Genomic DNA, 27,996 nt, shown 5'->3' on the forward strand with positions numbered 1-27,996 from the left:
AGACTGCTCCAACTCGACATTTCGCCCATTAGATTGTAAGCTCTTTTGAGCAGGGACTGTCCTTTTTTGTTAAACTGTACAGCGCTGCATAACCCTAGTAGTGCTCTAGAAATGTTAAGTAGTAGTAGTAGTAGCATTAGCAATGACTGAGATGATTTCCAATATATCCTGGCATATGGGTGTGAGATTCATTTCTGTCATGGTATGCACAAAATTAACCTATTCACAGACTTTACCCCTAATATCTCTCAGAATTTGAATTGCATACATGCTTCAGTTTAATGAGACTTAGTGGTACTTGATGTGAGTGTTTACATTCAGACCTTTTTACAGAGGCATTTAACAAAGATCTTGTAAATACTCCAGTCTTCACCCAGTCTTTTATTTAGAGCCAATCAGAGGTTTCAAAGAAGTTCTCAATTTCCTACCTTGCCACATTTGTCTGTAACAGGGGTTCTCACCAACATGTCTTTGGGACACGCAAACCAGTTTGGTTTTCAGGATATCCACAATGACTATGCATGAGCCAGATTTGCATACAGTTGAGGCAGTGCATGCACATTTATCTTATGTATATTCTTTGTGGGTATCATGAAAATCTGACTGGTTAGGTGTATCCTGACAACTGGGTTGAGAACCCCTGGTCTATAGCAATTTTGTTCCCACAAGCTTAAAAAAAAAACCCCAACTACTTGGAATCTATAGGCAACATGGTAAATACATAGAGTGATCTAGGCATTTCATAACTTCTCTATTTGCACTGGGCAATTTAAATTATTTTCCTTTAACTTTCCTGCAACTGAACATCTCCTTCACATATTGATGAGAAGCCCTCATCAAATACAGTTCTGTCTTTCTTTCTGCTTGATTCTGTTACATTTGCCTTGACTGTAATCTACTTGTCACACCACTACCTTTCCATATCCTGCTTTACTAATGTCATATCTGTCTAGTAGCAAATTTTCAGTATTCCCTGGGTTCATCACTCATGGTTCTGTCGAGATGGTTATTTATATTTTGAGTATAGATTTTTTTTTAGGAAGCCTTCCAGGTTCCAAGTCCGTCATTTTTATTATGCCCTTAAAGGCATGTGCTGCTTCACACATTGAGAAAAAAAAACAGGAAGGCCCTTTGAGACTTTCACTGGTGTCCTGTCTTTTTCAGATGCTAGTTCAAAATTGCCTACTTTTTTTTTTTTCAGTTCCTCCATGGACTTCATCTTAATCCTTGATTCTATATATACATGGAATGTTGCTACTAATTGGGTTTCTGCCAGGTACTTGTGACCTGGATTGGCCACTGCTGGAAGCAGGATACTGGGCTAGATGAATCGCTGGTCTGACCCAATATAGCTATTCTTAATTTTCTTATTCTCCCTATTCTTTTAATCTGTACATTTTCTCTGTTCCTAGCTTACATCCCTGTTTAGTAAGCCGCACGGCAATGCCGACAACAGCCCTTTCAAAATGAATGGGCTGTGTCTATATTAGCACGGCTTAGTAAACAGGGGGGGGGGGGGGGGTTAGTTAGTATATCTTACTGTATTCCATGCTTTATCCAGAATAATGTATTAATGTTAATCTAAACTGCTCTTTTCTTCTGCCTTATATCCTGTGTTAAGATTTACTTGTTGCTTGTAAAGTAAATAATAATTTTATCCTAATCTGTGGAAGTCAATTGATATATTATATTTTACTTTCTTTTATATGATTATTCAGAAACATTTGAGAGATATTTATACTGAAGAAGCTACATTAAATAAAATGTTATTGTGCTCATAGACTTGTTTATTTTTAGTGGAAATAAACTCAGTTGACTTTTGCTCTTCTCATCAAAGAACATTTTAGAAAAACTTTGGAATCCATGAAAAATGATATATCACGACTTGCAGAGAAACGAATGGATGCAAAAAAGGAACAAGCTACAGAGGTATACTTTTTTTTTAATGTTTCATCCTCTTCATTTGGGTGGCCCACTCCTCTTGACCAAGGTTTCGAACATTTACTTCTCAGATAAGGAGGGTTCGATGTGTTAAGTTCATACATCAGCACCCCAAGTGCCCTATGCAGAACTAGCAAGCTTGGACAGACACAGAACTAACAAGCTTGAAAATAGTTTGTGGGTTTTTTTTTAAATGCTATGAAGATAACCAAAATTCACTCTTTGTTTATTGTTTCTGAAAGAGCACAAGTTGTGTTTTTTTCAGAATTAGTAGACTGTGGCAGCCTACCAGAAACCCTTCATTTTGTCCTATATCAATACTAATTTAGGGGGCCTTTTACTAAGGTGCGCTAGCATCTTTAGCTCGAGCTAAAAATCAGCTGGTGCTAAACACTGAGACGCCCATGGGCATCTCAGCATTTAGCTCCAGCGAAAAACACTAGTGACAGCAGCTGGCCTTATGGAATTTAAAGGGGGTTTGGACAGATTCCTGAGGGAAAAGTCCATTGAACATTATTAATTTTTTTTTTTTATGGGGGGGTTGCCGGGTTCTTGAAGCCTGAATTGGCCGCTGTCGGAGACAGGATGCTGGGCTTGATGGACCCTTGGTCTTTTCCCAGTATGATGGTGCTTATGTACTTACAGTGGGGGAAATAAGTATTTGATCCCTTGCTGATTTTGTAAGTTTGCCCACTGACAAAGACATGAGCAGCCCATAATTGAAGGGTAGGTTATTGGTAACAGTGAGAGATAGCACATCACAAATTAAATCCGGAAAATCACATTGTGGAAAGTATATGAATTTATTTGCATTCTGCAGAGGGAAATAAGTATTTGATCCCCCACCAACCAGTAAGAGATCTGGCCCCTACAGACCAGGTAGATGCTCCAAATCAACTCGTTACCTGCATGACAGACAGCTGTCGGCAATGGTCACCTGTATGAAAGACACCTGTCCACAGACTCAGTGAATCAGTCAGACTCTAACCTCTACAAAATGACCAAGAGCAAGGAGCTGTCTAAGGATGTCAGGGACAAGATCATACACCTGCACAAGGCTGGAATGGGCTACAAAACCATCAGTAAGACGCTGGGCGAGAAGGAGACAACTGTTGGTGCCATAGTAAGAAAATGGAAGAAGTACAAAATGACTGTCAATCGACAAAGATCTGGGGCTCCACGCAAAATCTCACCTCGTGGGGTATCCTTGATCATGAGGAAGGTTAGAAATCAGCCTACAACTACAAGGGGGGAACTTGTCAATGATCTCAAGGCAGCTGGGACCACTGTCACCACGAAAACCATTGGTAACACATTACGACATAACGGATTGCAATCCTGCAGTGCCCGCAAGGTCCCCCTGCTCCGGAAGGCACATGTGACGGCCCGTCTGAAGTTTGCCAGTGAACACCTGGATGATGCCGAGAGTGATTGGGAGAAGGTGCTGTGGTCAGATGAGACAAAAATTGAGCTCTTTGGCATGAACTCAACTCGCCGTGTTTGGAGGAAGAGAAATGCTGCCTATGACCCAAAGAACACCGTCCCCACTGTCAAGCATGGAGGTGGAAATGTTATGTTTTGGGGGTGTTTCTCTGCTAAGGGCACAGGACTACTTCACCGCATCAATGGGAGAATGGATGGGGCCATGTACCGTACAATTCTGAGTGACAACCTCCTTCCCTCCGCCAGGGCCTTAAAAATGGGTCGTGGCTGGGTCTTCCAGCACGACAATGACCCAAAACATACAGCCAAGGCAACAAAGGAGTGGCTCAGGAAGAAGCACATTAGGGTCATGGAGTGGCCTAGCCAGTCACCAGACCTTAATCCCATTGAAAACTTATGGAGGGAGCTGAAGCTGCGAGTTGCCAAGCGACAGCCCAGAACTCTTAATGATTTAGAGATGATCTGCAAAGAGGAGTGGACCAAAATTCCTCCTGACATGTGTGCAAACCTCATCATCAACTACAGAAGACGTCTGACCGCTGTGCTTGCCAACAAGGGTTTTGCCACCAAGTATTAGGTCTTGTTTGCCAGAGGGATTAAATACTTATTTCCCTCTGCAGAATGCAAATAAATTCATATACTTTCCACAATGTGATTTTCCGGATTTAATTTGTGATGTGCTATCTCTCACTGTTACCAATAACCTACCCTTCAATTATGGGCTGCTCATGTCTTTGTCAGTGGGCAAACTTACAAAATCAGCAAGGGATCAAATACTTATTTCCCCCACTGTATGTAGCACACCTCAGTAAAAGACCCCCTTAGGCTAGTAACATATTCAGAGTGGACAGCACTGCGCAATTTCTGTTTTTGCCTCTTCATATGGGACATAGGTGGTGCAGATATTGGATACTGTTTTATTTATTTATTTATTTATTTGTTGCATTTATGCCCCACATTTTCCCACCTATTTGCAGGCTCAATGTGGCTTACATAGTACCGTCAAAGGCGTTTGCCCAGTCGGTGGATAACAAATACAAAGTTGTATAGTGCTCTTATGAGGTATAAGTGGAGGGTTTTACTGAAGTTTGTCACTGAGCCTTTGTCCTCTGCTTGCTTATGAATGATTACATCTAGTTCTGTCCATATCAGCCCAGTGTCAACAAGACTGTTTTAACTGACCAGGCCTTCTCTGACTATCACTGCAAAACTAATATCTGATAAACACATGATCCTTTAAACTGGCCTTGGAGGAATCCAGTGTACTTTGCTACATTTTTATTACCATAGGTTGAAACTATAGTGTTAGGGGAGGGATGTATATTGACTACATATGAGGAGGATTACAGTAATATCTCCCTTGTAATTCCTTATATTTTAACCTCTTGGGTTTCTTAAAATTCTATGTATCATTCCTAAAATTTTGGTGCCAAAATGAAATTCGTCTAAGCACATTCTATATTGTATGCCTTCATTTAGGTGTACATTATAGAATAAACCCCAGGATATATGACAGACCTCATAGACCTACCAATCAGAAACATAACCAGATCATCTGGAACATACCTAAACCTCCACTACCCAAACTGCAAAGGACTTAAATACAAAGCAACCTATGCATCCAGCTTTGCCTATATAAGCACACAACTATGGAACGCATTGCCAAAAGTTGTGAAAACAACCTACGACCACCTAAACTTCAGGAAATCATTAAAAAAACTACCTGTTCAAAAAGGCATATCCCACCGACCCAACATAAATACCTACACTCTGCAACACATCAAAACCAAAGCTCGTAATGAACACTATCCAGCTTATTTTCGAAAGAGAAAAACACCTATAGTGCGACCTAAATCGGGAGATAGACGTTTATCTCGCAAAGGCGCCCAAATCAGTATAATCGAAAGCCGATTTTGGGCGTTTCCAACTGCACTCCGTCGCGGAAACGACTAAAGTTGACGGGGGCATGTCGGAGGCATGGTGGAGGCGGAACTGGGGCGTGGTTATCAGCCGAGGAGAGATGGGCGTCTTTAGCTGATAATCGAAAAAAAAAAAAAAAAGGCGTTACCGTGATTTTGGGTCACTTTTTTTGGACCCTTTTTTTTCACGAACAAGTCCCAAAAAAGTGCCCCAACTGCCCAGATGACCACTGGAGGGAATCGGGGATGACCTCCCCGGACTCCCCCGGTGCTCACTAACCCCCTCCCACCAAAAAACCCCCACTTTACAAACTTTTTTTCCAGCCTGTATCCCAGCCTCAAATGCCGTACCCACCTCCATGACAGCAGAATGTGTTCGATCCTGTCACAGCCTTTCCCTGGGTCAGATGTGGCTCTCGGGTGCAGTACAGGGTCACATCAGCATTGCATTGTGGTGGGTGTAGGGTATTGGGCTCCGTGATGTCATTAGCTTGTGTTACAGTCTCACGATGTTGGTAGTTGGTAGGCTCTTCTCCCATGGTGCTTTTCTCCCTGCCTACTGGGTCAGAGTGTGCCCTGTTGTGTTTCCTGTTGTAGTCCATGCGGTAGTGGCCATTTTTGTAAGCCAGTTTTAGTTCCCTTTCCTGTGTTAAACACATTACAGAACTTAGTTCTTCCCTTGAATGTGGCTGAAAGAGGGCATTGTACAGCATTCTGCCAGCTCTGACCTACTGCTCATCTCAGTACCAGGGACAGTCGTTGCCAGTGGGGCACAACCTCTGATCTGCAGTTAACTGTGAGTAAACGCGGTTATTCCAATAAAGGACGTTTTCGGAGAGATTAGTCTTCAGGTGTTAACTGGTGTGCCAATGTTATACAGCAGTAACAAGTCCTAGAGGCCAGCGTGTATGCAGATCCCTGGAGCACTTTTAGTGGGTACCGCAGTGCACTTCACCCAGGTGGACCCAGGCCCACCCCCCCTACCTGTAACACTTGTGCTGGTAAATGGGAGGCCTCCAAAACCCACTGTACCCACATGTAGGTGCCCCCTTCACCCCTAAGAGCTATATGGCAGTGTTGTACATTTGTGGGTAGTGGGTTTTGGGGGAGGGGGGTTGGGAGCTCAGCACCCGTGGTAAGGGAGCTATGCATGTGGGAGCTTTTTCTGAAGTCCACCGCACTGACCTAGGGTGCCCAGTTGGTGTCCTGGCATATCAGGGGGGCGAGTGTACTACCAATCCTGGCCCCTCCCACGACCAAATGGCTCGGATTAGGACGTTTTTTGAGCTGGTCGTTTTTAGTTTCCATTATCGCTACAAAAAACAAACGCCCAGCTCAAAAACGTCTATTTTTTTGAAAATACGGTTCGGCCCACCCCTTCACGGACCCGTTCTCGGAGATAAACGCCCATGGAGATAGGCATTTCCGTTCGATTATGCCCCTCTATATAACCCCTCCTCTCATTGACCCCCATTGTAACTGAAACAATGTACCTTATTCGACCACAATATCACCTGTATTTGTTTCTTTACCGGACTAGGCGAACACCTTTATGGTACTATGTAAGCCACATTGAGCCTGCAAATTAGGTGGGAAAATGTGGGATACAAATGCAACAAATAAATAAATAAGCCTAAATTTCTGTGCGGTTTATAGAATATGCTGAGTGCCGGTTCTTGCAACTATACTTAGTTGCGAGCAGTTGTGCCAAGTAAAACCTGGTGTAAATGCCAGCACCTAAATTACTGCCAAACAATGCAGCTCGACTCTACTAATACCTTTGATAACAATCCAGTAAATACAAAAATTACAAAAAAGTAGAGTGTTATGGGAGAATTACTAGGGTGGAGTTTCCAGGCATAGTCTCATATTTAGTCGCAGCTAATCTTGAATATATCTGCTGCTAACGTTCTAATCATAGACTCATGCCCTCCCTCCTACCTTTTCAATCCGCTAACAGCACTACTGGCTTTTATACTTTTTTTCGTTTATTTTGTTATTTTTATATGTTTTTTTTAATATATCATTTCCACATGCTGTTAGCCATTTAGCAAACTTCAAACTTATAACTTATCTGCATGCCGTAGACAAGCACACCCCAACAGGAGCCTGTTTCGCCCTCCTGGCTTTCTCAAGGGGAACTTAACGTGCAGTCTCGGCTCTCAGATGCTTGTTTGCCAACCGCCTAAATTAGGCACGGACAAGGGTGTATTCTATAACAACATGCATAAATTTTAGAAACGCCCACAACCCACCCATTCCAAGCCATGGCCATTCACCCTTTTCAACTATGAGACTTAGAATTTTACTCGCAGCACGTTATAGAATATGCTTAGATGGTTCTTGCAAATTCTAATTAATACCAATTAGTTTCAATAATTGCTTGTTAATTGGCAATTATCAACGCTGATTGGCTTGTTAGCCAATTAGATTATGCGCATCATTATGGAATATGTTTTGATTTCTGCACAGAAATCTCGCCGCAATACATAGAATCCAGGGGTAGGTGTCTATTAATCTTCTTAGAGTAGCAAGGTAGTATGTAAAGCAATAAGTTTAGTCAGGTCATTTAGGGGTACTTTTACAAACGCATGCTAGCATTTTTAGTTCATGCTAAAAATAAGTGTGCGCTAAATTCTACAGATGCCCATATATTCCTATGGGTGTCTCTAGTGGTTAGCACGCGCTAATGATTAGCGTGCACTAAACATGCACACCTTTATAAAAGACCCCTTTAATTCCTTATAGTCTGTTCTAGAATATTTTATGCTAATTATGTGATAAACTTTCCCTGCTAGAAATGCTGACATATTTATTAAGATTAATTCACCACACAGTGATTGGTTAAACTAACCAAACTATTAATATCACTATATGCATGGACTTTTGCTTCCAGTGGATATATAACAATGACACAGCTATAAAAAGCATGGTCAGCATTAGTGGAGTGACAATACCAGCATTTTAATTGAAAAGGCCCTACATAGTCCCTCGCCTGAACTAAGCTGAACAGGTACTCATTCGGGGTGGCTGGGTTGTTATACTTAGGACTGCAAAGTTGTATTGGATAATTTCTGTTTTCTTTATACGTTTTCAGCCACCAGCACTTATTTACTTACTCCTGACAGCTGTCACATACCACATGTCAGTTGGGTGTAACTTAATTGATAGATTGTAAAGTGTAACTCCTCAGCGATTGCTGTAATCCTGGTTTATTTTTGAAATTTTAAAACATTATTTTTTATTTTAAATTTTTATGTTACACATTAGTGGCCCATTGTAGGAGTTATTTCCTCAATTTACAGATACATTGCTTGGTATAAATTGATTCCTATGAAAGATGAGAAAGACCATTATTTGAAATCATATTTTTGCAGTATGCCATAAAACATATTGATAGAAAGAGTCGCCAGGAGATTAAGGAAAATGATTGGATGAACAAAGAGGTATGTAACGTTAATTTCTTTTTTCAACTTTCATTTTTATTTATATTTTCAAACAAAGATAAAGAAATCAGTACAATAGTGATTCATGTTTCATATATCAAACGTTATTTTGTAATGCTGTCTTGCAAGGTAAAAAATGAGTACTTTTTCCTACATTCCAAAGTTTTTTTTTTTTTTTTTTTTACTTTTTGTTATTAATTATTATATCAATACAGTCCAATTAACAATTATTGCAACTTAGGAAATACCACATATTTTTACTAACATTATATAAAAAAAGGAAATATCCGTCTCACTTTGACCACAAAACTAAAAAGAATCCAAGATTTCGGAAAAAACAAATTTAATCTATTAGACACTAAGGGGCCCTTTTACAAAACAGCGCTAAAAAGTAGCCTGCGCTATTTTTAGCACTTGTTTCTCGCACGCTGAGGCCACTTTTAGTGTAGCAGTAAAGTGACCGCAATTTCTATTTTCCCCTTAATGGCTATTTGCTAATTTCTTAATTATTGCATGAGCCCTTACCACCACTATTTACTAGGTGGTATGGGCTCCCATGCTAACCCCACGCTAATCGGGCACGTGTGGTAATTTACCCATGCTACCTGATTAACACAGGGCACACCTACTCTCTGCCTCCAAATATGCCCCGTGTTAAAAAATATTTTATATATTTTAGCACGGGATTGGCACATGCCGATCCCAGAACTACCACGGGATGCCTGAATGCGTCCGACAGTACTGCCTTTTTAGCGTGCGGTAAGCACGCTTTAGAACTTACCGCCGCTTTGTAAAAGGGCCCCCAAGTAATTTCATAGTCCACCTAGCCAACCTCAGTGAATTGTGGAACAGATACATGATTCTTCAATTCTTCCTTACATACTATAAATTCAATTAGTTGTTTAGGTTCAAAAAATATATACATCTTATTTCAAATTGCAAGCATGAAATGTTTTTCCCTCTTGATAGGTTGCCAATTACAGAAAGGATGTATATGACCTGGAAGTTGCTGTTCAAAAGCTAGAAGAAGAAAATTTAGAGCTTATACGTCATCTGTTTAATTGCAGGCTTAAAGATCTAAATATACCCAGGTAAAGGAGTATTTTATATCTGTACAATTAAGAATTGTATATCTGAATTCCATGTTTATTGTGTTAAAGCAAAGCTATGATGATTAAGGGAAATAAATACTATTGACAAAGCAGACATCTATTCTGCCACAATCTGACTTTCTAGTGATATAATTTATATTCAAACAGGTGATTAGAAACACAAAGGAAGTAATGTACAATCTAGTGGCCATTCTGTTCTATGAAAGACTTCAGCTGTGTTTTTATGTGAAGCCTTCTGGTTTCTTAGAAAACATTGCACAGAATCTGGCTTATAATCAGTCCTAGACCTCTGAATCAAATGGGTCATGCCAAAACAATGCTGTATCGGGTCGATATGACAGCCAAGATACTGGATATTACCTTAAAACTTTTACAACCAAGGTGCACTCCTGAGTTCTTTGCTCTCCTCCTGATCACTACCAAATCCTTCTGGTTTTCTGTCCTATTGTGGGGACTGGTCCTCTTTTGTTTTCTGTCTTTGATGGAGATGGGCCCATAAAAGGACTTTACTACTACTACTATTTAGCATTTCTATAGCGCTACAAGGCATACGCAGCGCTGCACAAACATAGAAGAAAGACAGTCCCTGCTCAAAGAGCTTACAATCTAATAGACAAAAAATAAATAAAGTAAGCAAATCAAATCAATTAATGTGAACGGGAAGGAAGAGAGGAGGGTAGGTGGAGGCGAGTGATTACAAGTGGTTACGAGTCAAAAGCAATGTTAAAGAGGTGGGCTTTCAGTCTAGATTTAAAGGTGGCCAAGGATGGGGCAAGACGTAGGGGCTCAGGAAGTTTATTCCAGGCGTAGGGTGCAGCGAGACAGAAGGCGCGAAGTGTGGAGTTGGCAGTAGTGGAGAAGGGAACAGATAAGAAGGATTTATCCATGGAGCGGAGTGCACGGGAAGGGGTGTAGGGAAGGACGAGTGTGGAGAGATACTGGGGAGCAGCAGAGTGAATACATTTATAGGTTAGTAGAAGAAGTTTGAACAGGATGTGAAAACGGATAGGGAGCCAGTGAAGGGTCTTGAGGAGAGGGGTAGTATGAGTAAAGCGACCCTGGCGGAAGATGAGATGGGCAGCAGAGTTTTGAACCGACTGGAGAGGGGAGAGGTGACTAAGTGGGAGGCCAGCAAGAAGCAGATTGCAGTAGTCTAAACGAGAGGTGACAAGGGTGTGGATGAGGGTTTTGGTAGAGTGCTCGGAAATAAAGGGGCGGATTTTACAGATGTTGTAAAGAAAGAAACGACTTTAAAATGTTTAATCACTTCCTTAATCATGTTACCCTTCCCAACTATTTTCCCTACATATTTAGGCAGCCCATTTTTCCACACATCCTACTCAATTTATATAAAATTACCTCCTCAATAAATACTAAAGCAAAAACATACTAATTGATAAATAGCAAACTGCCCTGAGGTGAAGCAAGATGGTGGCACACTATGGTGGAGTTGAATAGACTGTTTCCTTAGAGATTTAACTGGATATATCCCCCCAAAAAGGAAAGGTTTTGTGTGTTAGTCTCCATCATTCTCCTCTCCAGAGTCACAGCAAATGAACAGTGACAACTTTTTCCAGTCTGCAGCTGCAGTTAGTTCACCAGAGCAGATTTCCACTCAGACACTGAGTGAGGGAGCCTTGGTGTCTTTGGCAAAGCAGGTGTCATTCTGGTGTTGCAGAGGGAGCAGCAGTAGGAGAATTTGGTGTACAGCAGTTAAACCATCACTTTGACCATGTCTCCATTCTACTTATCACTAAACATTGGCTCCCTAGTTCCACATATCTAATTCAAACTTCTTGTTATGGTTCACAAGGGACATTCCGCTGCTCCAAGCTACAATTTACTGGTCCCATGCAACCCAGCACATAGTAACATAGTAAATGACGGCAGATAAAGACCTGTACGGTCCAACCAGTCTGCTCAACAAGATAAACTCATTTTACATGGTATGTGATACTTCATATGTATACCCAAATTCATTGGAGCCCTGCTCGATACTCGGGAGGTTCGAGACTTTCTCCCGGAACCGATGGCAGACACTAGCACTGGCTTCTCGGGTTCCAGCTTCGCAGCAGATCACGGCTCGGCAGATGTTTCGGTTGTTGGGTCACATGGCATCCACAGTGTATGTAACACCTATGACATGCCTTCACGTGAGGTCAGCACAGTGGACCCTAGCTTCACAGTGGTGTCAAGCCACAGGGAATCTGGAAGATGTCATCCAAGTGTCCTCAGAGCTTCTTCGCTCTCTTCTATGGTGGACCATTTGAACCAATTTGACCCTGGGACCTCCAAATTCCTCAGCCGCAAAAGGTGCTGGTGACAGACCTTTCCTAGGTTGGGGAGTTCCTGTGGATGGGCTTCTGAGCGTGGGGCACCCCCTTGATGGATCTCTTTGGCACTCAGATGAATCACAAAGTCCCTCAGCATACATCCTATTTCCTGCCTTACACAGACCCTACTTGAATACCTTCTACACCTTTTCAAGTCTGGTCTTAAGACCAACTCTGTAAGGGTTCACCTCAGTGCAATTAGTGCTTTCATCAACTTATAAAATTAAGCCCATCTTTGGACAGCCTCTAGTTGTTCACTTCATGCAAGGTTTGCTTTTGTCAAAGTCCCCTGTCAATTCTCTGCTTGTGTCATGGGACCTCAACATTGTTCTCACCCAGCTGATGAAAGCTCCATTTGAGTCACTGAATTCTTGTCATCTGAAATACTTGACCTAGAAGATCATTTTCTTGGAGTCTGTTACTTCAGCTTCAGGCTCTAGTAGTGGATGCACCTTATAGTAAGTTTCATCACAACAGAGTAGTCCTCTGCACGCACCCTAAGTTCCTGCCGAAGGTTGTGTCGGAGTTTCATCTGAACAAGTCGATTGTCTTGCCAACATTCTTTCCCCGACCTCATGCCCATCCTGGTGAGAGCACCTTGCACACCCTGGACTGCAAGCAAGCATTGGCCTACTACATGGAGCGGACAAGGCCCCAAAGACAATCCACCCAACTTTTTGTTTCTTTTGATCACAACAGGATGGGGGTCACCATCGGGAAACACACCATCTCTAATTTGCTGGCAGATTGCATTTCCTTCACTTATGCACAGGCTGGTCTGACTCTAAAGGGTCATGTCAAGGCTTATAATGTCAGAGCCACAGCTGCATCAGTAGCCCACTTGCGGTCAGCCGCCATTGAAGAAATTTGCAAGGCTGTGTCATGGTCTTCAGTCCACACATTCACATCTCATTACTGACTTGAGGAGGATACCCGATGCAACAGTCGATTCGGGCAGACAGTGTTGCAGAATCTGTTTGGGGTCTAGAATCCAACTCCACCTCCCTAGGTTTAGAGCTTACACAGACTGCCACATTTTCCATCTATGGACCTATTGCATAGAATAAATAGCCATTGCGGATTAAATGTGAATCCTGCTTGTCTACATTTAAGAAATGTCTGAGAGACTTTTTATTGTATACTGCTTTTACTGACTAAACTTGAAGAAATGCTATAGATTGACTGGACTCACTGCTGGAGCTGTGTATTGTTGGATGTTTTTTGTGATTTTAATTTATTATGTTTTTGTGTTTCTTGATTTTATGTATGTATGTTTGTACTCTGCTCTGGACAAGGGCAGACTAGAAATAATAAATTCCTTTCAATTCAAATTCTATTATATTGTAAGCTGTTATCTTTACAGTATTGTATTATAAACCGCTTTGCTGCTCCCAGGTGTGTGACTGGTGGTACGTCAAGTCACTGGAAATAAGATAAATTAATAAAATAGTTATGCAGTAGAGTTACTAGCGCAGACCGATCAGGTCATTGGAAGCACCAAGCTGGGAGGGTCCACTCATGAGGAAATGCCAAATCATAGATCAGAAGCAGTGACCAACCTGGAGGGAGAGTCAGAACTGGATGGTGGAGTGGTGAGTAGTGTAGTAATGGGCTTAGAGTTGGCGGAGGTGAATCCAGTTGGAGCTCTTTCAGGTTCTGATTCTCTTCCAATATTGTTTCAACTACTCACCATAACTTTGGAATCTATCTGGTATGTATGGGTGAGGCTCAATGCTTTGGTTAATTCATGTGTTAGAAATGTTTCAAGACAGCTGAAATGCTGACTAGAATTGAGTCTATTGAGAAATCCATTGGTGAAATTAAAAGAAGTAAATGTTGCTCAAATAAAGTTTAGCTTTTGGTCCATAGATAATTGGAGCAAATTGATAATGGGTGCAGGAGCCTTAGGGGTCCATTTACTAAGCTGCTTACCTAAGCAAGTTAAAGAGCACTACCACTGGGAGCAGAGAGTGGGTGCAGCCATGCTAATTGGTTAGTGTGTGGGCATTGCCATGTGCTGATTAGTGCATGAGCCCTTATTGCCTATAAAATAGGTGGTGTTAAGGGCTTACGTGCTTATGGCCACACGCTAATGGGAAAATTACTATTACTTTGATATTTTCTTTATAGTACTGTAAACTTTGCTTGTTTTATTTATTGTAAGTCACATTGAACTTGAATATGTTCAGGATAATGTGGGATATAAATGTCGGAATAACTAAATAAACTATATTTCTGCAAGTCTCAAGTTTTGTTTTTGGAATGAAGGATTTGGATATTTCCTACTGTAACAAGAGAAAGCCAATAGCGTAGAAAATTATTTCTTGTATTACACCAAGAAGCTAGATCTCTTGATTTTTTTTTCTTTATTTTGCGATTCCCATAAGGACTTATTTTATTATGCCATGCTATAACAATTCCAGCACAGCAAATGCAACGAAGCCCATTCAATTCCTAAGGGCTTCGTTGCATTTGCTGAGCTGAAATTGCTAGCGCAGCTTTGTAAAAGGAGCCCAAAATGTTATGTAAAATGTAGAGATACTTGATAATGGATTTTTTTTACCCTGAACAGCTTTAAAAAAAAATCCCCAGTCCAGGTGGTAATAATTCTGCTGTCTCCTGCATTATTGTAATGTGGCTCATAATATGGTATGCCTTTTCTTTTGGAAGTACCCCCTTTAATTTTTCTTTCACAAATCTGCCCTCTTGTGTTTTGGGGTCATCTAACCTTCAAAATCTGCTCGTTAACTCACAAGATTATCAATGGGGAGGCCCCTGCCTACATGGAAGATTTGATAGATCTACCATCCAGAAATGCTTCCTTGACAGCTCGATCATACCTCTACTTACACTACCCAAGCTATAAATCTGTTCGTTATAAATCGCTCTTTTCCTCATCCTTCTCCTATGTCAGCCCAAAGTCTTGAAACAGTCTAACAAGATCCTTAAAAGAGATTGCCGACCATCAAATTTTCAAGAAAACCTTAAAAACATTTTTGTTTGAGAAGGCTTATCCCAACTACATCACTCAGTCCACACCTTCTTCCTCTTGACTGAACCTGTTTCAAACAGTTATTCAGTCACTACCCTCATTGATATGTAACTTTATGTAATTTTGTAAACCGCATTGTGCCTGTTTTTGCGGGAAAATGTGGTGTATAAATGTACTATAAATAAATAAATAATGATAGGGATTCTCTGTTTACATAATTTATAAATTTGGGGATCAATATTCAAAGCGATTTAACTAGCCAACAATGGCTCCTAGCTAGTTTAGTTGCTTGTTCGAGGCTAACTAGTCATAGTCAGTGCCACTTAACAGTTTAGTGCTACTAGGAATATCCAGTTAGCGACAAACTCATAACTAGCTATTATGGGGGGCATTCTCGGGGGGAAAAATCAGTGCTTGGCTGGTTAAGTGCCGATATTCAGCACTTAACTGGCCCAGGTCACTGCATAAATAGGACCGAAAAAAAGTTTGTTCTATCTTACTCCATAACTGGTTAAGTGCTGAATATCACACTTAACTGGCAATGGTTTAGCCGGCTCCGGAAATTTAATGTCGAAGCAAGAACATATCCTGGCATTGAATTTTCAGGCATAATGCCAACAGCAGTCAGCAAAATGCTGAGAAGCATCAATGCTGCTAGAGGAGCCCATGCTGCTAGAGGAGCTCATGCTCCAAGGCACTGCAGCAGATGCATCAACCTTCACTGAACTGGGACCAAGCCTTTGGTTTGGTCCCAATGTCTGCTAAGAATGTGACCAAACCAGCTAGGCCCCTGCCTTTACCAATGCCGGACCTTGAAGAGTGGATCCAGACCATGCAGCAGGAAGTGTTGCAGCATCTTCCTGACCGATGTGATGCCAGAGCATCGAGGGCACTGATATCAACCCTGATGGAGCCTCAGCCCATTCTGGAGGTCTATGCAACATCTGTTCACCGATTGATGAAACCAATGCCTCGATGGGCATCGGCGTCAGCACCAGTGGAGATGGTGTCGTTGTTCAGTGTATTGGGGAGGATTTTTCTTGTGGGCAAAGGAGGGAACTCCACCCGTTAGAGCTCTCACCCAGAGCCAGGTCCTTAGTTTGAGGGTCTGAGTCAGGTGCAGACTCGTCTCTCAAGAGTATTTTTTTTTTAGTCTGATTCAAACCGGTTCTGGGACTTTGACCAGGTGCCAGATTTCCTCTCGGAGGAGGGGTCCCCTCGCATCACCATCAGAACCCATTCCACCTAATGAGAGGAGATGGTCTCTCCCTGAGGAGCTCGCCTTCACTGATTTTGTAAGGGTGATGGATAAGTTCATCAGTCTTCAGTTGGACGTCGAGGATGAGCCTAGGGCAGTAATGTTGGAGATTCTTTACTTTGATGCCCCTCCAAAGGAAACTGTGACAGTTCTCACACACAGTATCTTTAGAGCAATACAGATGAAGTAGTGGGAGATACCCCCCCCCCCCCCCCCCCCATACATAGAGTCCGCCTTCCCCTTAATAGGCTGTACAGAGTCCAAAAGGCTTCTAGATTCGAGAAGTTCCAGCTTCCACACCATTCTGTGGTTGTCAAATTTGCCCTCAAAAGATCCATAAACTCCAATACTCGTTTCTCAGTGCCCCTGGGATGAAGGCGAGGACTAGAGTCTTTTGGGAGAAAGGTTTTTCAGAGTGTTAATCAAACCGTCTGCATACATTCTTACTAGCTGTTCATGAGCGTTCATTTCCAGAACCTAGTGCATGGTGTGGCGGAATTTGCAGATCTTCTACTACCTGAGAGGGCTATAGAGCTCTGCCAGCTGGTAGCCAAGCAGGAGGAGTGTAGAAAGCACATGGCTTGTCAACCTATGATGCTTTCAACATGGCATCCAGGGCCTCCACAATGGGTACTGGAATATGCAGACTCACCTGGCTGCATGTCCTCAACCTAGAACCAATTGTTTAGGAGAAGTTGGCGGATGTCCCATGCCAGGGAGATAACTTTTTTGGTGACAAAGTAGAGGAGGTCACTAAGCTCATCAAGATACATAACGATACCATGAAGTCAATCCTCATTTACTATTTAATGTATGCTATCCTGTATCACTTTTTGTACTGTTAATTACAATAAGTTATTAGCAACTTTGAACCTGATCTATTGGGATAATGTGGGATATAAATGAAATAAATAAATGTCACTATCCCAGCCTACTCTTCTGCCATCTTCTCTTCCAGGAATTTATCAGTGGGAGGGCATCAGATGTCTTACTACTACACAGACATAGGTACATTCCTACCTCTCATCCATCACAACCAGCCCAGAGCTCTCACTCCTGACAGTGGCAGCAAAGAGCTCAAAAATCCCAAACAGCTCCCCAGTCAAAGCAAGGGTAGACTTTTGACTGGTTCCAGGAGAGCATAGAAGCAGTAAAATTGTCCATTCCAGATAAATTATCTGGTTAAGTGGCATTTCACATACAACAGGTATAAAGTTAAATAGATATTTTATCCATTTAACTTTTATCTGTGGATTTTCAGTGGCATCGCTTAAACAGATACTTTTTCTTCAGCGCTTCCAGTTTAAAATTAACATCCTGTATTTGCTTTCACTTTCTAAATGGTAGCAAACATTTTAATAATATTTCTGTATAAGCTGTTCTTGTGATACAGATGTTAAAAATGCCATGCCAAGCATTACAGTGCAGGAGAATGGTAGTCAAGATACAGGGGCTTAGGTCTATAGCCATTCTAAAATTATTCTTGTCCAGGGCTGGTAGCAAAAAGAAGGAGCTGGGTCAGGCTGCTGGGCCTGTACCATCTGATATATAATTGTTCTCTCTTTTCTTTACTGTTCAATCCAAGCTGTTTCTCCATCACACTTTCCTTACCTCCAAGCAATTGCAGTGATCCTGTCTATGGCTGAACCCCCCTAGACCCTGTTGTTGATTCCTCCCCAATTTGGTTGGCAGCTGAAGGGAAGTTCTCATATTTAGCTTCTGCCTGCTGTCTCATCTGCCATACGGTTTCATGGTTGGAAACGCAGATTCCATGATATTTACAGGGCACAGTTTTGTTCAAACCATAGGCGCCCGGTATAAGAGGCTTGGGGAGGCTCAGCCGCCCCAAACAAAGCAGACCCGACAAGCCTCACCAAAGGTAGCTGGGGTACTGGAGCACCATGCATGCAGCAAAGCACAGGAAAGAAGAATTAGCTGCTGCAGCCCACAGAACCTGTTACCACCACCTTTGGGTTTCTGCACTGGGTGACAGCTGACCCCGGGACTCCCGTCCTGTTGCTCTCTCTTATCCCAACTTCGACTAGTCTAGCGCCACGGACTGTACAGTCTCCACTCTAGCAATTATAGCAGGCCTGCCTCGGGGACTCAGCCTTCCTCTTCTGATGCATCAAGTGTCAGCTGACGCAACTTCCTGCTTCTGCAAGGATGGGACGCGTCATCACAGAAAGAAGGTCGAGTGCATTCCCTTCCCAAGGCAGACCTGCTATGATCATTGCAGACCACAGTAGAAAGACATCAAGGCAAGTATCGGACTCAAACTGCTTCTTTGGGGAGGGGAGGGAAAGAGTGAAACTAAGAGGAAGAGACTGGAAAGGGCAGAAGAAAAGGAGCAAGACTAATACAGGGAGAGACTGGAAGGGGGAGGAGGGAAGGAGCAGGACTAAAGTAGGGTGGAGGGAAGAAGCAGATCTTAAGAGCGCTCACTGACTGAACCTTTGGGAGAGATCCCGCCCAGAGCTGATTAAGGTGCTGCTCTGATTGTCCTGGGTAGGGAAGGAGGACAGGCAGGAGGAGGAAAATATAAAGGTGCTGCTTTGATGAGTGGGGAAGGAACAGGCAAAGAGGCTGAACTGGGAGAGGAGGAGAAGAGACAGGGAAAGATGCTGGATGGAATAGAAGAGAGAGGGACGGCTACTGGCCCTAGAGTAGGGGAGAGGTAGAGACATGAAGGAGGAGTAGGGGAGGGGAGAGAGAAAGATATAGAGAGTGAGAGTAGAGAAACAACTGGGGGAAGGGAAACAATGCTGGATGAAAAAGATGGGGGGGGGGGGGGGGGGGACACTGGACACAGGAGGGAGAAATACTGGATTATGAAGGGATGGTGGGAATTGAAAGGGAGCGATACTGGCCCCAGAGTAGGGCATGCAGGAGATTAGGGTCACAGAGACAGAGGGACAATTGTGGGGAGGGGGAATAGGGACACAGGGCAAATTTCTGATCATAGTGTGAAAGATAGAGACATGGGAGACTCTTTCTAGGTCTTCCTTGCTGTTTTGTTATATTAGTTTTTGGAAATGTGTATTCTGATCTTTTGGGTTTGTTTCTGTATTTATAGTATTGCTGTATGCAGAGTCTGACTTCATGAGGTTTCCAGTTCAGGTTTTTTTGCCTTCATATCTCTATTACAACATATCTATGGTCCCTTGTTTCATATTGTTGACGGTCTGTGTTTTGCATGTGCTATTCTGCTAGCGTGTATTATCATTGTAGAGATCTTGTTGTAGTCCTGTTTGTTCTGTTTTCTTATTGGGTAGTGTATTGGTGTATTAGGGTCTGCCCAGTGTAATATTTACAGTGCTGACTTATCATACATGACATTGTTGCTGTTTGAGTCCTTGGAGTTAGTGCCGCTATGGTACAGTAAGGTTCTGAGTGTGTTTTTGCACAAGTGAGGGATTGTGTGTTGGCCTTACTGAGATGATATCAACACTTTAATTTAATTTTAGTTTGTCATAACATCAGACATAGTTTTTGAATATTTTGGAGGATCTGATGTTGAATTGCTCCATAGATGTGTATGTGGTTTAGTGTTGGTAAGTGCTTGAAATTTTACAAACCTTTTGAAACTGGCACTTACCCTTCCTGTTGGCACAGCTACCTGTGCAAGATCCTTTTCTACCATGCAACGGATGTGTATGAAAACTAGCTGAGAGCCACAATGGTTTGGGTAAGGTTATGAGTGTGTTTTTGCACAAGTTTGTGTATAGTGTTTTGCAATGGAGAGATTGTGTGTTGGCCTTACTGAGGTGGCACCAAAACATCAGAAAGGGTATAGAGCCTAAATCATGACACACTACCTCTTGAAGGATCTACAGATGGTCGTTAATAAAAGGAGCTCATTGTGAACACTATCCACCCTAAAAGGGTGTTTTGTGGCTCTACATGAGAATTTTGATATTATGATCCCTTGTTTCATATTGTTGACGGTCTGCATTTTCAGTATGGGTGGTATATTGGTGTATTAGGGTCTGCCCAGTGTAATATTTATGGTACAGTAAGGTTCTGAGTGTTTTTGCACAAAGTTGTGCATAGTGTTTTGCAGTTGAGCGATAGTGGTTAGTATATGCTTTGAGCATTCTTTGACATATGATACATATACATATCTAAATTTAATAAAAGGCATTGTGACTATTTTATTTTTACTTACTTTTTTCTGTGTGTTGTCAGACAATTATGAATGTAAGCTCCGCCCCTGGCCCTACCCCTAACCCCACCCCCTTTAGCCTCCCCAAACAGTTGGGCCACCGACCGCCTATGGTTCAAACCATTAGAAACATTGCAATAGAGGTAGCAGTATTTGGGAGATATGAAGCTCTATGCTCTTCCATGCCTCTGGGAGGACCACAGGTCCAGGGATGTGGCCTTTGAAAAGAGGAACTAGGTTCTCTCTAGCCCATCTGAGTGGCCTCCTGTAATCCAGACAGGGTGGGCCTGAGCTAAGAATGAGTGTGCGTGTGGTCACCCAGACCAACCTGTAGCTATGCCATGGATTGGCAGTGGAGGAGAAGGGCACAGATAAATGTTTTTCTACCCTTTGTCAGAAAGTTATTTAAAAACATGTATATGCAATTTTTGTTTCTCAGGAATTTATTTCTTACTCAAGCAGCTGGATTAGAAGTCCCAGCAGAAGAATTACTTGAAAAAGATGTGGAATTGAGTACGTCTTCAGGTATTATACCCATTTATATGCAAATAAAATCATTAAAGGTACCAATGTAGAGTTATCATTTCAAAGGTATTAAAATATAAGTCAAGAAAGATTTTAGGATGCAAATTTGAATCCCTTTTACCGCTGATTCTCTGAAATTTTGAGAAAGCTATCTCCAGGTGCCTCATGCTAGCCAAGTTTAATTGAAAAATCTAGTAGTCAGGGCACTGAAGCTTAAAGGTGTCAAATAACTCTGCCTGACCCTCCACTCTTTTCTCCAGCCCTGGCCAGCCTTTCTGGTGCTTAGGCAGAAAGCAGCACCAATTTGTTCCCTCACTCCCTGCCACTCTGTCTTGTCTTGTATCAGCTGCCGGCATTACAAGATTGTATGAAAGAAGAGGGAGCACTTTCTGTATCCCCTATGACACAGGAAGTGCCTGCTGTTTTCAAACATACTTATGATGCCAGCAACACAGCACCAGGTAGCTGATGAAAGGTAGAGTGGAGGGGACTCAGAGTTCAAGCTTCTGTGGTCACTGCTGTTGTGAGGAACAACAAGTAGATGTTAGTTGAGAGGGAAGGAGGGAGAGAAAAGGGGACCAATGCTGGCATATGTTGGGGGAGTGGGAAGGAAAATAACATATACCGAGGGGGAAGAAATCAAGGAGGGCAGATATAGGGGAAGGTGTAAATGGGAATGGGGGAAGGAGGAGCAAAGACTTGGTAAATGAATGCTGGGTAAGGAGGTAAGGGGATGAATATAAAAGAAGAAAGCATGTTGGTGGATGCTAAGGAAGAGGAAGGGTTCAGATGCTATAAAAGGATGATGAAGTGGTAGAAGGGCACATACTGAGGGAGGGGAAAATAGACAGGAAGACAGATACTGAAGACATGAAGATGGGAGAGTAGAGAATCACACTTACATGGGGACTGTCTTCTATGTTTGTGCAGCGCTGCATACGCTTTGTAGCGCTATATAAATGCTAAATAGTAGTAGTAGTAGACTAGGGGATTTGGTGGGAGAGCAGAAGAACAGACTGGATTGGATGGGTATTAGAGTGTGAATGGAGAGTGAGAGTTTGGATAGGATGGGAAAATGAAGTCTTGGGAAATTGGGGAAGGAGTGAGAGATGGAGAGGATGAGAGCATTAAGGAGCTGAGCATAGGATATAGAAGGCTATTATATAGGTGAAAAGAATAGAAGGGGAAGAAGGAGGAATAAAGTTTAATTATGGATAGATAAAAAATGCAAATCAGAGAGATGGAGAAAAAAAAGATGAAACAGAATGATCAGTGTCACAGATGGCGGGAGAGGGAAGCCAGGGACCATAGAAAATGAAAATTAGACTCTTTAAAAAGGACTAAAGAGAAAATCAACAAAAGAAAGTAATAAAGAGAGACCAGGACCAATCTAACTGGAAAAATAAGATGATCAAATTACAAAGACATGAAAAAAATATATTTTCAGTTTTTAGAGAATGAAATATGTTAACTTTGAAAACATATATTTTTTCTGTGCATTTTGTTCAGTGCACAGGAAATATATTTTTGTTTCTATTTCTTCAGTGTTCCAGTGCTCATGGAATTTGGTTTCTTAGGGTTTCCACTTTTTTTTTTGTCTGCATATGTGTTTCCAGTTTGCAGTCTCTTATTTTTGTATTTAGGTTTTGTGTAAGAATCTGCTGCAGTCCAGCTTCTTTTCTTTCTTCCACCTGAAGGTATATTAGTATTCAAGAATATTTGTACTGCTGATTTTTTTTTATAGGTAAGGCTGGTGCAGTTTGAATTCTTAGGTTTGATGCAGGTGTGGTAATGTGTGCTTGTCATTTTGCAGGATTTTGTGTTACTTCACAAGAGGGTTTATGTTGCTGTCCCTTAGCTGACACCACAATTTTAATTTTTTTTTGTATGGCGAATTAAGGGAAACTTTCTAATCTGTTGTTGAGGAATGTAAGGTGACTTTAGTAAAATGGGGGAATACTACTACTACTACTTGACATTTCTAAAGCGCTACTAGGGTTACGCAGCGCTGTACAATTTAACATAGAAGGACAGTCCCTGCTCAAAGGAGCTTACAATCTAAAGGACAAATGTACAGTTAGTCAAATAGGGGCAGTCTAGATTTCCTGAAAGGTATAAAGGTTAGGTGCCGAAAGCAACATTGAAGAGGTGGGCTTTGAGCAAGGATTTGAAGATGGGTAGGGAGGGGGCTTGGAAGGAGCTGATGGGCTGGGACGACATACAAGAAATGGAAGGACAGTGGTCCAGGCTGAAAGAAGCTATAAATAGGGCCACAAACCTTTATGTTAGGAAAGTAAATAAAAGCAAGAGAAAAAGGAAACCGATATGGTTCTCCAAGCAAGTGGCTGAGAAAATAAAGGCTAAAGAGTTGGCGTTCCAGAAATAAAGAAAAACTCAAGAAGAAGAACACAGGGAGGAATACTGGATGAAACTGAAAGAAGCCAAGAGAGAGATACGTCTGGCGAAAGCGCAAGCGGAAGAACAAATGACTAGAAATGTAAGGAGGGGTGACAAAAATTTTGTCAGGTATATTAGTGAAAGGAGAATGACTAAAAAGGGAATTGTGAGACTAAAAGATACTGTGAACCGCTATGTGGATAATGATGAAGAAAAAGCAAATTTGCTAAATAGATACTTTTGTTCTGTTTTCATAGAAGAAAATCCTGGAGAAGGACCGCAATTGACTGACAAAAGTACAAATGAGAATGGAATGGATATAGCACCGTTCACGGAAGAGAGTGTGTATGAACAACTTGAAAATCTAAAGGTGGACAAAGCCATGGGACCGGACGGGATCCACCCCCAGGATATTGAGGGAGCTCAGAGAGGTTCTGGCGGGTCCTCTTAAAGATTTATTTAATAAATCCTTGCAGACAGGAGAGGTTCCAAGGGATTGGAGAACGGCGGATGTGGTCCCTCTTCACAAAAGTGGCGATAGGGAAGAAGCTGGAAACTACAGGCCAGTAAGCCTCACTTCGGTTATTGGAAAAGTAATGGAAGCGATGCTGAAGGAAAGGATAGTGAATTTCCTGGAAACCAATAAGTTGCAAGATCCGAGACAACATGGTTTTACCAAAGGGAAATCGTGCCAAACGAATCTCACTGAGTTCTTTGATTGGGTGACCGGAGAACCGAATCAGGGACGAGCTATAGACGTAATCTACTTAGATTTCAGCAAAGCTTTTGACACGGTTCCCCCCACAGGAGACTCTCTTAAATAAACTGGAAGGGCTGAAGATAGGACCTGAAGTGGTGAACTGGATTAGGAACTGGTTGACGGACAGACGCCAGAGGGTGGTGGTTAATGGAATTCGCTCGGATGAGGGAAAGGTGAGTACTGGAGTGCCTCAGGGATCGGTACTGGGGCCGATTCTGTTCAATATATTTGTGAGTGACATTGCCAAAGGGTTAGAAGTTAAAGTTTGCCTATTTGCGGATGATACTAAGATCTGTAACAGAATGGACACCCAGGAGGGAGTGGAAAACGTGAAAAAGGATCTGAGGAAGCTAGAAGAATGGTCTAAGGGTTTGGCAATTAAAATGAAATGCAAAGTGATGCACTTAGGGAGTAGAAATCCACGGGAAACGTATGTGTTAGACGGTGAGAGTCTGATAGGTACAGACGGGGAGAGGGATCTTGGGGTGATAGTATCTGAGGATCTGAAGGCGACGAAACAGTGTGACAAGGCGGTGGCCATAACTAGAAGGTTGCTAGGCTGTATAAAGAGAGGTGTGACCAGCAGAAGAAAGGGGGTGGTGATGCCCCTGTATAAGTCGTTGGTGAGGCCCCACCTGGAGTATTGTGTTCAGTTTTGGAGGCCATATCTTGCTAAGCATGTAAAAAGAATTGAAGCGGTGCAAAGAAAAGCTACGAGAATGGTATGGGATTTGCATTACAAGACGTATGAGGAGAGACTTGCTGACCTGAACATGCATACCCTGGAGGAAAGGAGAAACAAGGGCGATATGATACAGACGTTCAAATATTTGAAAGGTATTAATCCGCAAACGAACCTTTTCTGGAGATGGGAAGGTGGTAGAACTAGAGGACATGAAATGAAATTGAAGGGGGGCAGGCTCAAGAAAAATGTCAGGAAGTATTTTTTCACGGAGAGAGTGGTGGATGCTTGGAATGCCCTCCCGCAGGAGGTAGTGGAGATGAAAACGGTAACGGAATTCAAACATGCATGGGATAAACATAAAGGAATCCTGTTTATTTATTTATTTATTTTATTGCATTTGTATCCCACATTTTTCCACCTATTTGCGGGCTCAGTGTGGCTTACAATACATTGTAATGATGGAAGTACAATTTGTTACAACACAATTATGGGATTCTCAGGAGCTTAGCCAAGATTGGATGGCAGAGCCGGTGGTGGGAGGCGGGCCTGGTGGTTGGGAGGCGGGGCTAGTGCTGGGCAGACTTATACAGTCTGTGCCCTGAAAAAGACAGATACAAATTAAGGTAAGGTATACACAAAAAGTAGCACATATGAGTTATCTTGTTGGGCAGACTGGATGGAACATGCAGGTCTTTTTCTGCCGTCATCTACTATGTTACGTGGAGGGGCATAATCGAATGTCGCCGGCCAAATAGATCGCCGGCGATCTGTGTTGGCGGCGGCGCTACAGCTGGCCGGAACCGTATTATCGAAGAAGATGACCGGCCAACTTTTTTTTTCAATAATACGGTTTAGCCCGGTCAAGTGCCTTGGAGTTCGCCGGGTTTGAGATGGCCGGGTTTGTTTTTCAGCGATAATGGAAGAAAATGCTGGCCATCTCCAGCCCGGCGAAATCCAAGGCATTTGGTCGTGGGAGGAGCCAGCATTTGTAGCGCACTGGTCCCCCTAACATGCCAGGACACCAACTGGGCACCCTACGGGTCAGTGCGGTGGACTTCAGAAAAAGCTCCCACATGCATAGCTCCCTTACTTCGGGTGCTGAGCCCCCCAACCCCCCTCCAAAACCCACTACCCACAAATGTACACCACTACCGTAGCTCTTAGGGGTGAAGGGGGCAACTACATGTGGGTACAGTGGGTTGTGGAGGGCTCCCATTTACCAGCACAAGTGTTACAGGTAGTGGGGATGGGCCTGGGTCCGCCTACCTTAAGTGCACTGTGGTACCCACTAAAAGTGCTCCAGGGACCTGCATACACACAGGCCTCTAGGACTTGTTGCTGCTGTATAACCTTGGCACACCAGTTGACACCTGAAGACTAATCTCTTTGAAAAAGTCCTTTGAATAAGCACGTTTACTCACAGTTAACTGCAGATCAGAGGTTGTGCCCCACTGGCAAAGAGTCTCCCTGGTACTGAGATGAGTAGTAGGTCAGAGCTGGCAGAATGGTGTACAGTGCCCTCTTTCAGCCATATTCAAGGTAATAACTAAGTTCTGTAACGTGGGTAACACATGAAAGGGATCTAAAAGTGGCTTACTAAAATGGCCACTACCTCATGGACTACTGGAAACAAAACTGGACACACTCTGACCCAGTTAGCAGGGGGAAAAGCACCATGGGAGTAGAGCCCACTACCCTACACCCACCACAATGCATTGCTGATGTGACTCTGCAGTGCACCTAACAGAAAAGGTGTCACACTCACCCGGGAGCCACATCACAACCAGGGAAAGGCTGTCAGAGGATAGAACACATTCTGCTGCCATGGAGGTGGGTACGGCATTTGAGGCTGGCATACAGGCTGGCAAAAAAGGTTTTTAGTTTTATTGTTTTAGTGTGGGAGGGGTTGGTGACCACTGGGGGAGTACGGGGAGGTCATCCCCGATTCCTTCCGGTGGTCATCGGGTCAGTTGGGTCACCTTTTTGAGGCTTGGTCGTGATTATAAAAGGACCAAGTAAAGCTGGCGAAAGGTGGCCATCTGGTAGCCACGCCCATGCCCGCCCATGTCCCGCCTTCGCTTCGCCGCCGACACGCCCCCTTGAACTTTCGCCGGCGAGGCAACAAGAAAGCGGCGATGCTGTCAAAAAAGCCGCTTTCGATTATACCGATTTGGCCACGTTTGCGACATCGCCAGCCATCTCCCGATTTATGTCGGAAGATGGCCGGCGATCACTTTCGAAAATAAGCTGGTATGTGTGTGTTAAAGAACTGGGAGAGTTTATATTGACGTTCTGTCTAATCCTGTATAGAATCTAGAATTATCACTCATATAAAAGAATTGTTTGATGCTGCCAATTACAATGGTAGTTGTAGTTGGTGATTCACATTTACTACGAGTGGAATTTCATTTCATTTAATATTTATATTCTGCCTATAATCAGAAGTGGGCAATCAAAAGGAAAAGCTAAGTGGCTAGTTGGAGCTGAGTTTGCATTTCCACTTTGGGAACTCACTCAAGCCCTGGTCTGCAGCCCCCTCCCCTGTCCCCCCTCCTTCCCCTCTCTCTCTCTCCTTTCCCTCCCCTCCCTCTGAGTTCCAGGGTCTCCCCCTCCCTCCGAGTTCCAGGGTCCCCCTCCCTCCCTTGCAGTTCCCTCCCACCCTCCCAGTTCCAGGGTCGTCATCCCTCCCTCCCTCCCTTCCAGTTCCAGGCCCCCTCCCTCCGAATTTTATAAATCATCCTGACTTACCTCGTCAGGGTTAAGGCGGCTGGCAGCAGCGGTAAAAAGCATGCAGGCTTCGCACTTCAGTTTTCTCTTTCTCTGTCTCTCAGCTCTGGTCCCGCCCTCATTTCCTGTTTACGCATGGGCGGGACCAGAGCTGAGAGACAGAGAAGGGAAAAGTGAAGTAAGGGCCAAGCCTGCACGTTTTTTACCATGCGAGGTAAGTCAGGATGACTTTTAAAATTCGGTAGGGAGGGGGCCTGGAACTGGCCGGGAGGGACGATGACCCTGGAACTGGG

The 27,996-nt window shown here is 43.0% G+C and overlaps 1 protein-coding gene across 1 annotated transcript in view; it reads left to right on the plus strand.

The window, feature by feature from the left end:
- The window catches only part of CCDC83 (coiled-coil domain containing 83), a 75,587-nt gene that overhangs the window by 33,729 nt on the left and 13,862 nt on the right, over window positions 1–27,996 (plus strand). Inside the window, exons 6-9 of the mRNA XM_030199758.1 lie at window positions 1,838–1,929; window positions 8,681–8,749; window positions 9,719–9,840; window positions 21,049–21,134. Coding sequence (XP_030055618.1) covers window positions 1,838–1,929; window positions 8,681–8,749; window positions 9,719–9,840; window positions 21,049–21,134 — 369 coding nt within the window. The remainder of the gene's footprint in view (window positions 1–1,837; window positions 1,930–8,680; window positions 8,750–9,718; window positions 9,841–21,048; window positions 21,135–27,996) is intronic.

Source organism: Microcaecilia unicolor, chromosome 4 (genome assembly GCF_901765095.1).
Source record: "Microcaecilia unicolor chromosome 4, aMicUni1.1, whole genome shotgun sequence".
Lineage (NCBI taxonomy): Eukaryota > Metazoa > Chordata > Amphibia > Gymnophiona > Siphonopidae > Microcaecilia > Microcaecilia unicolor.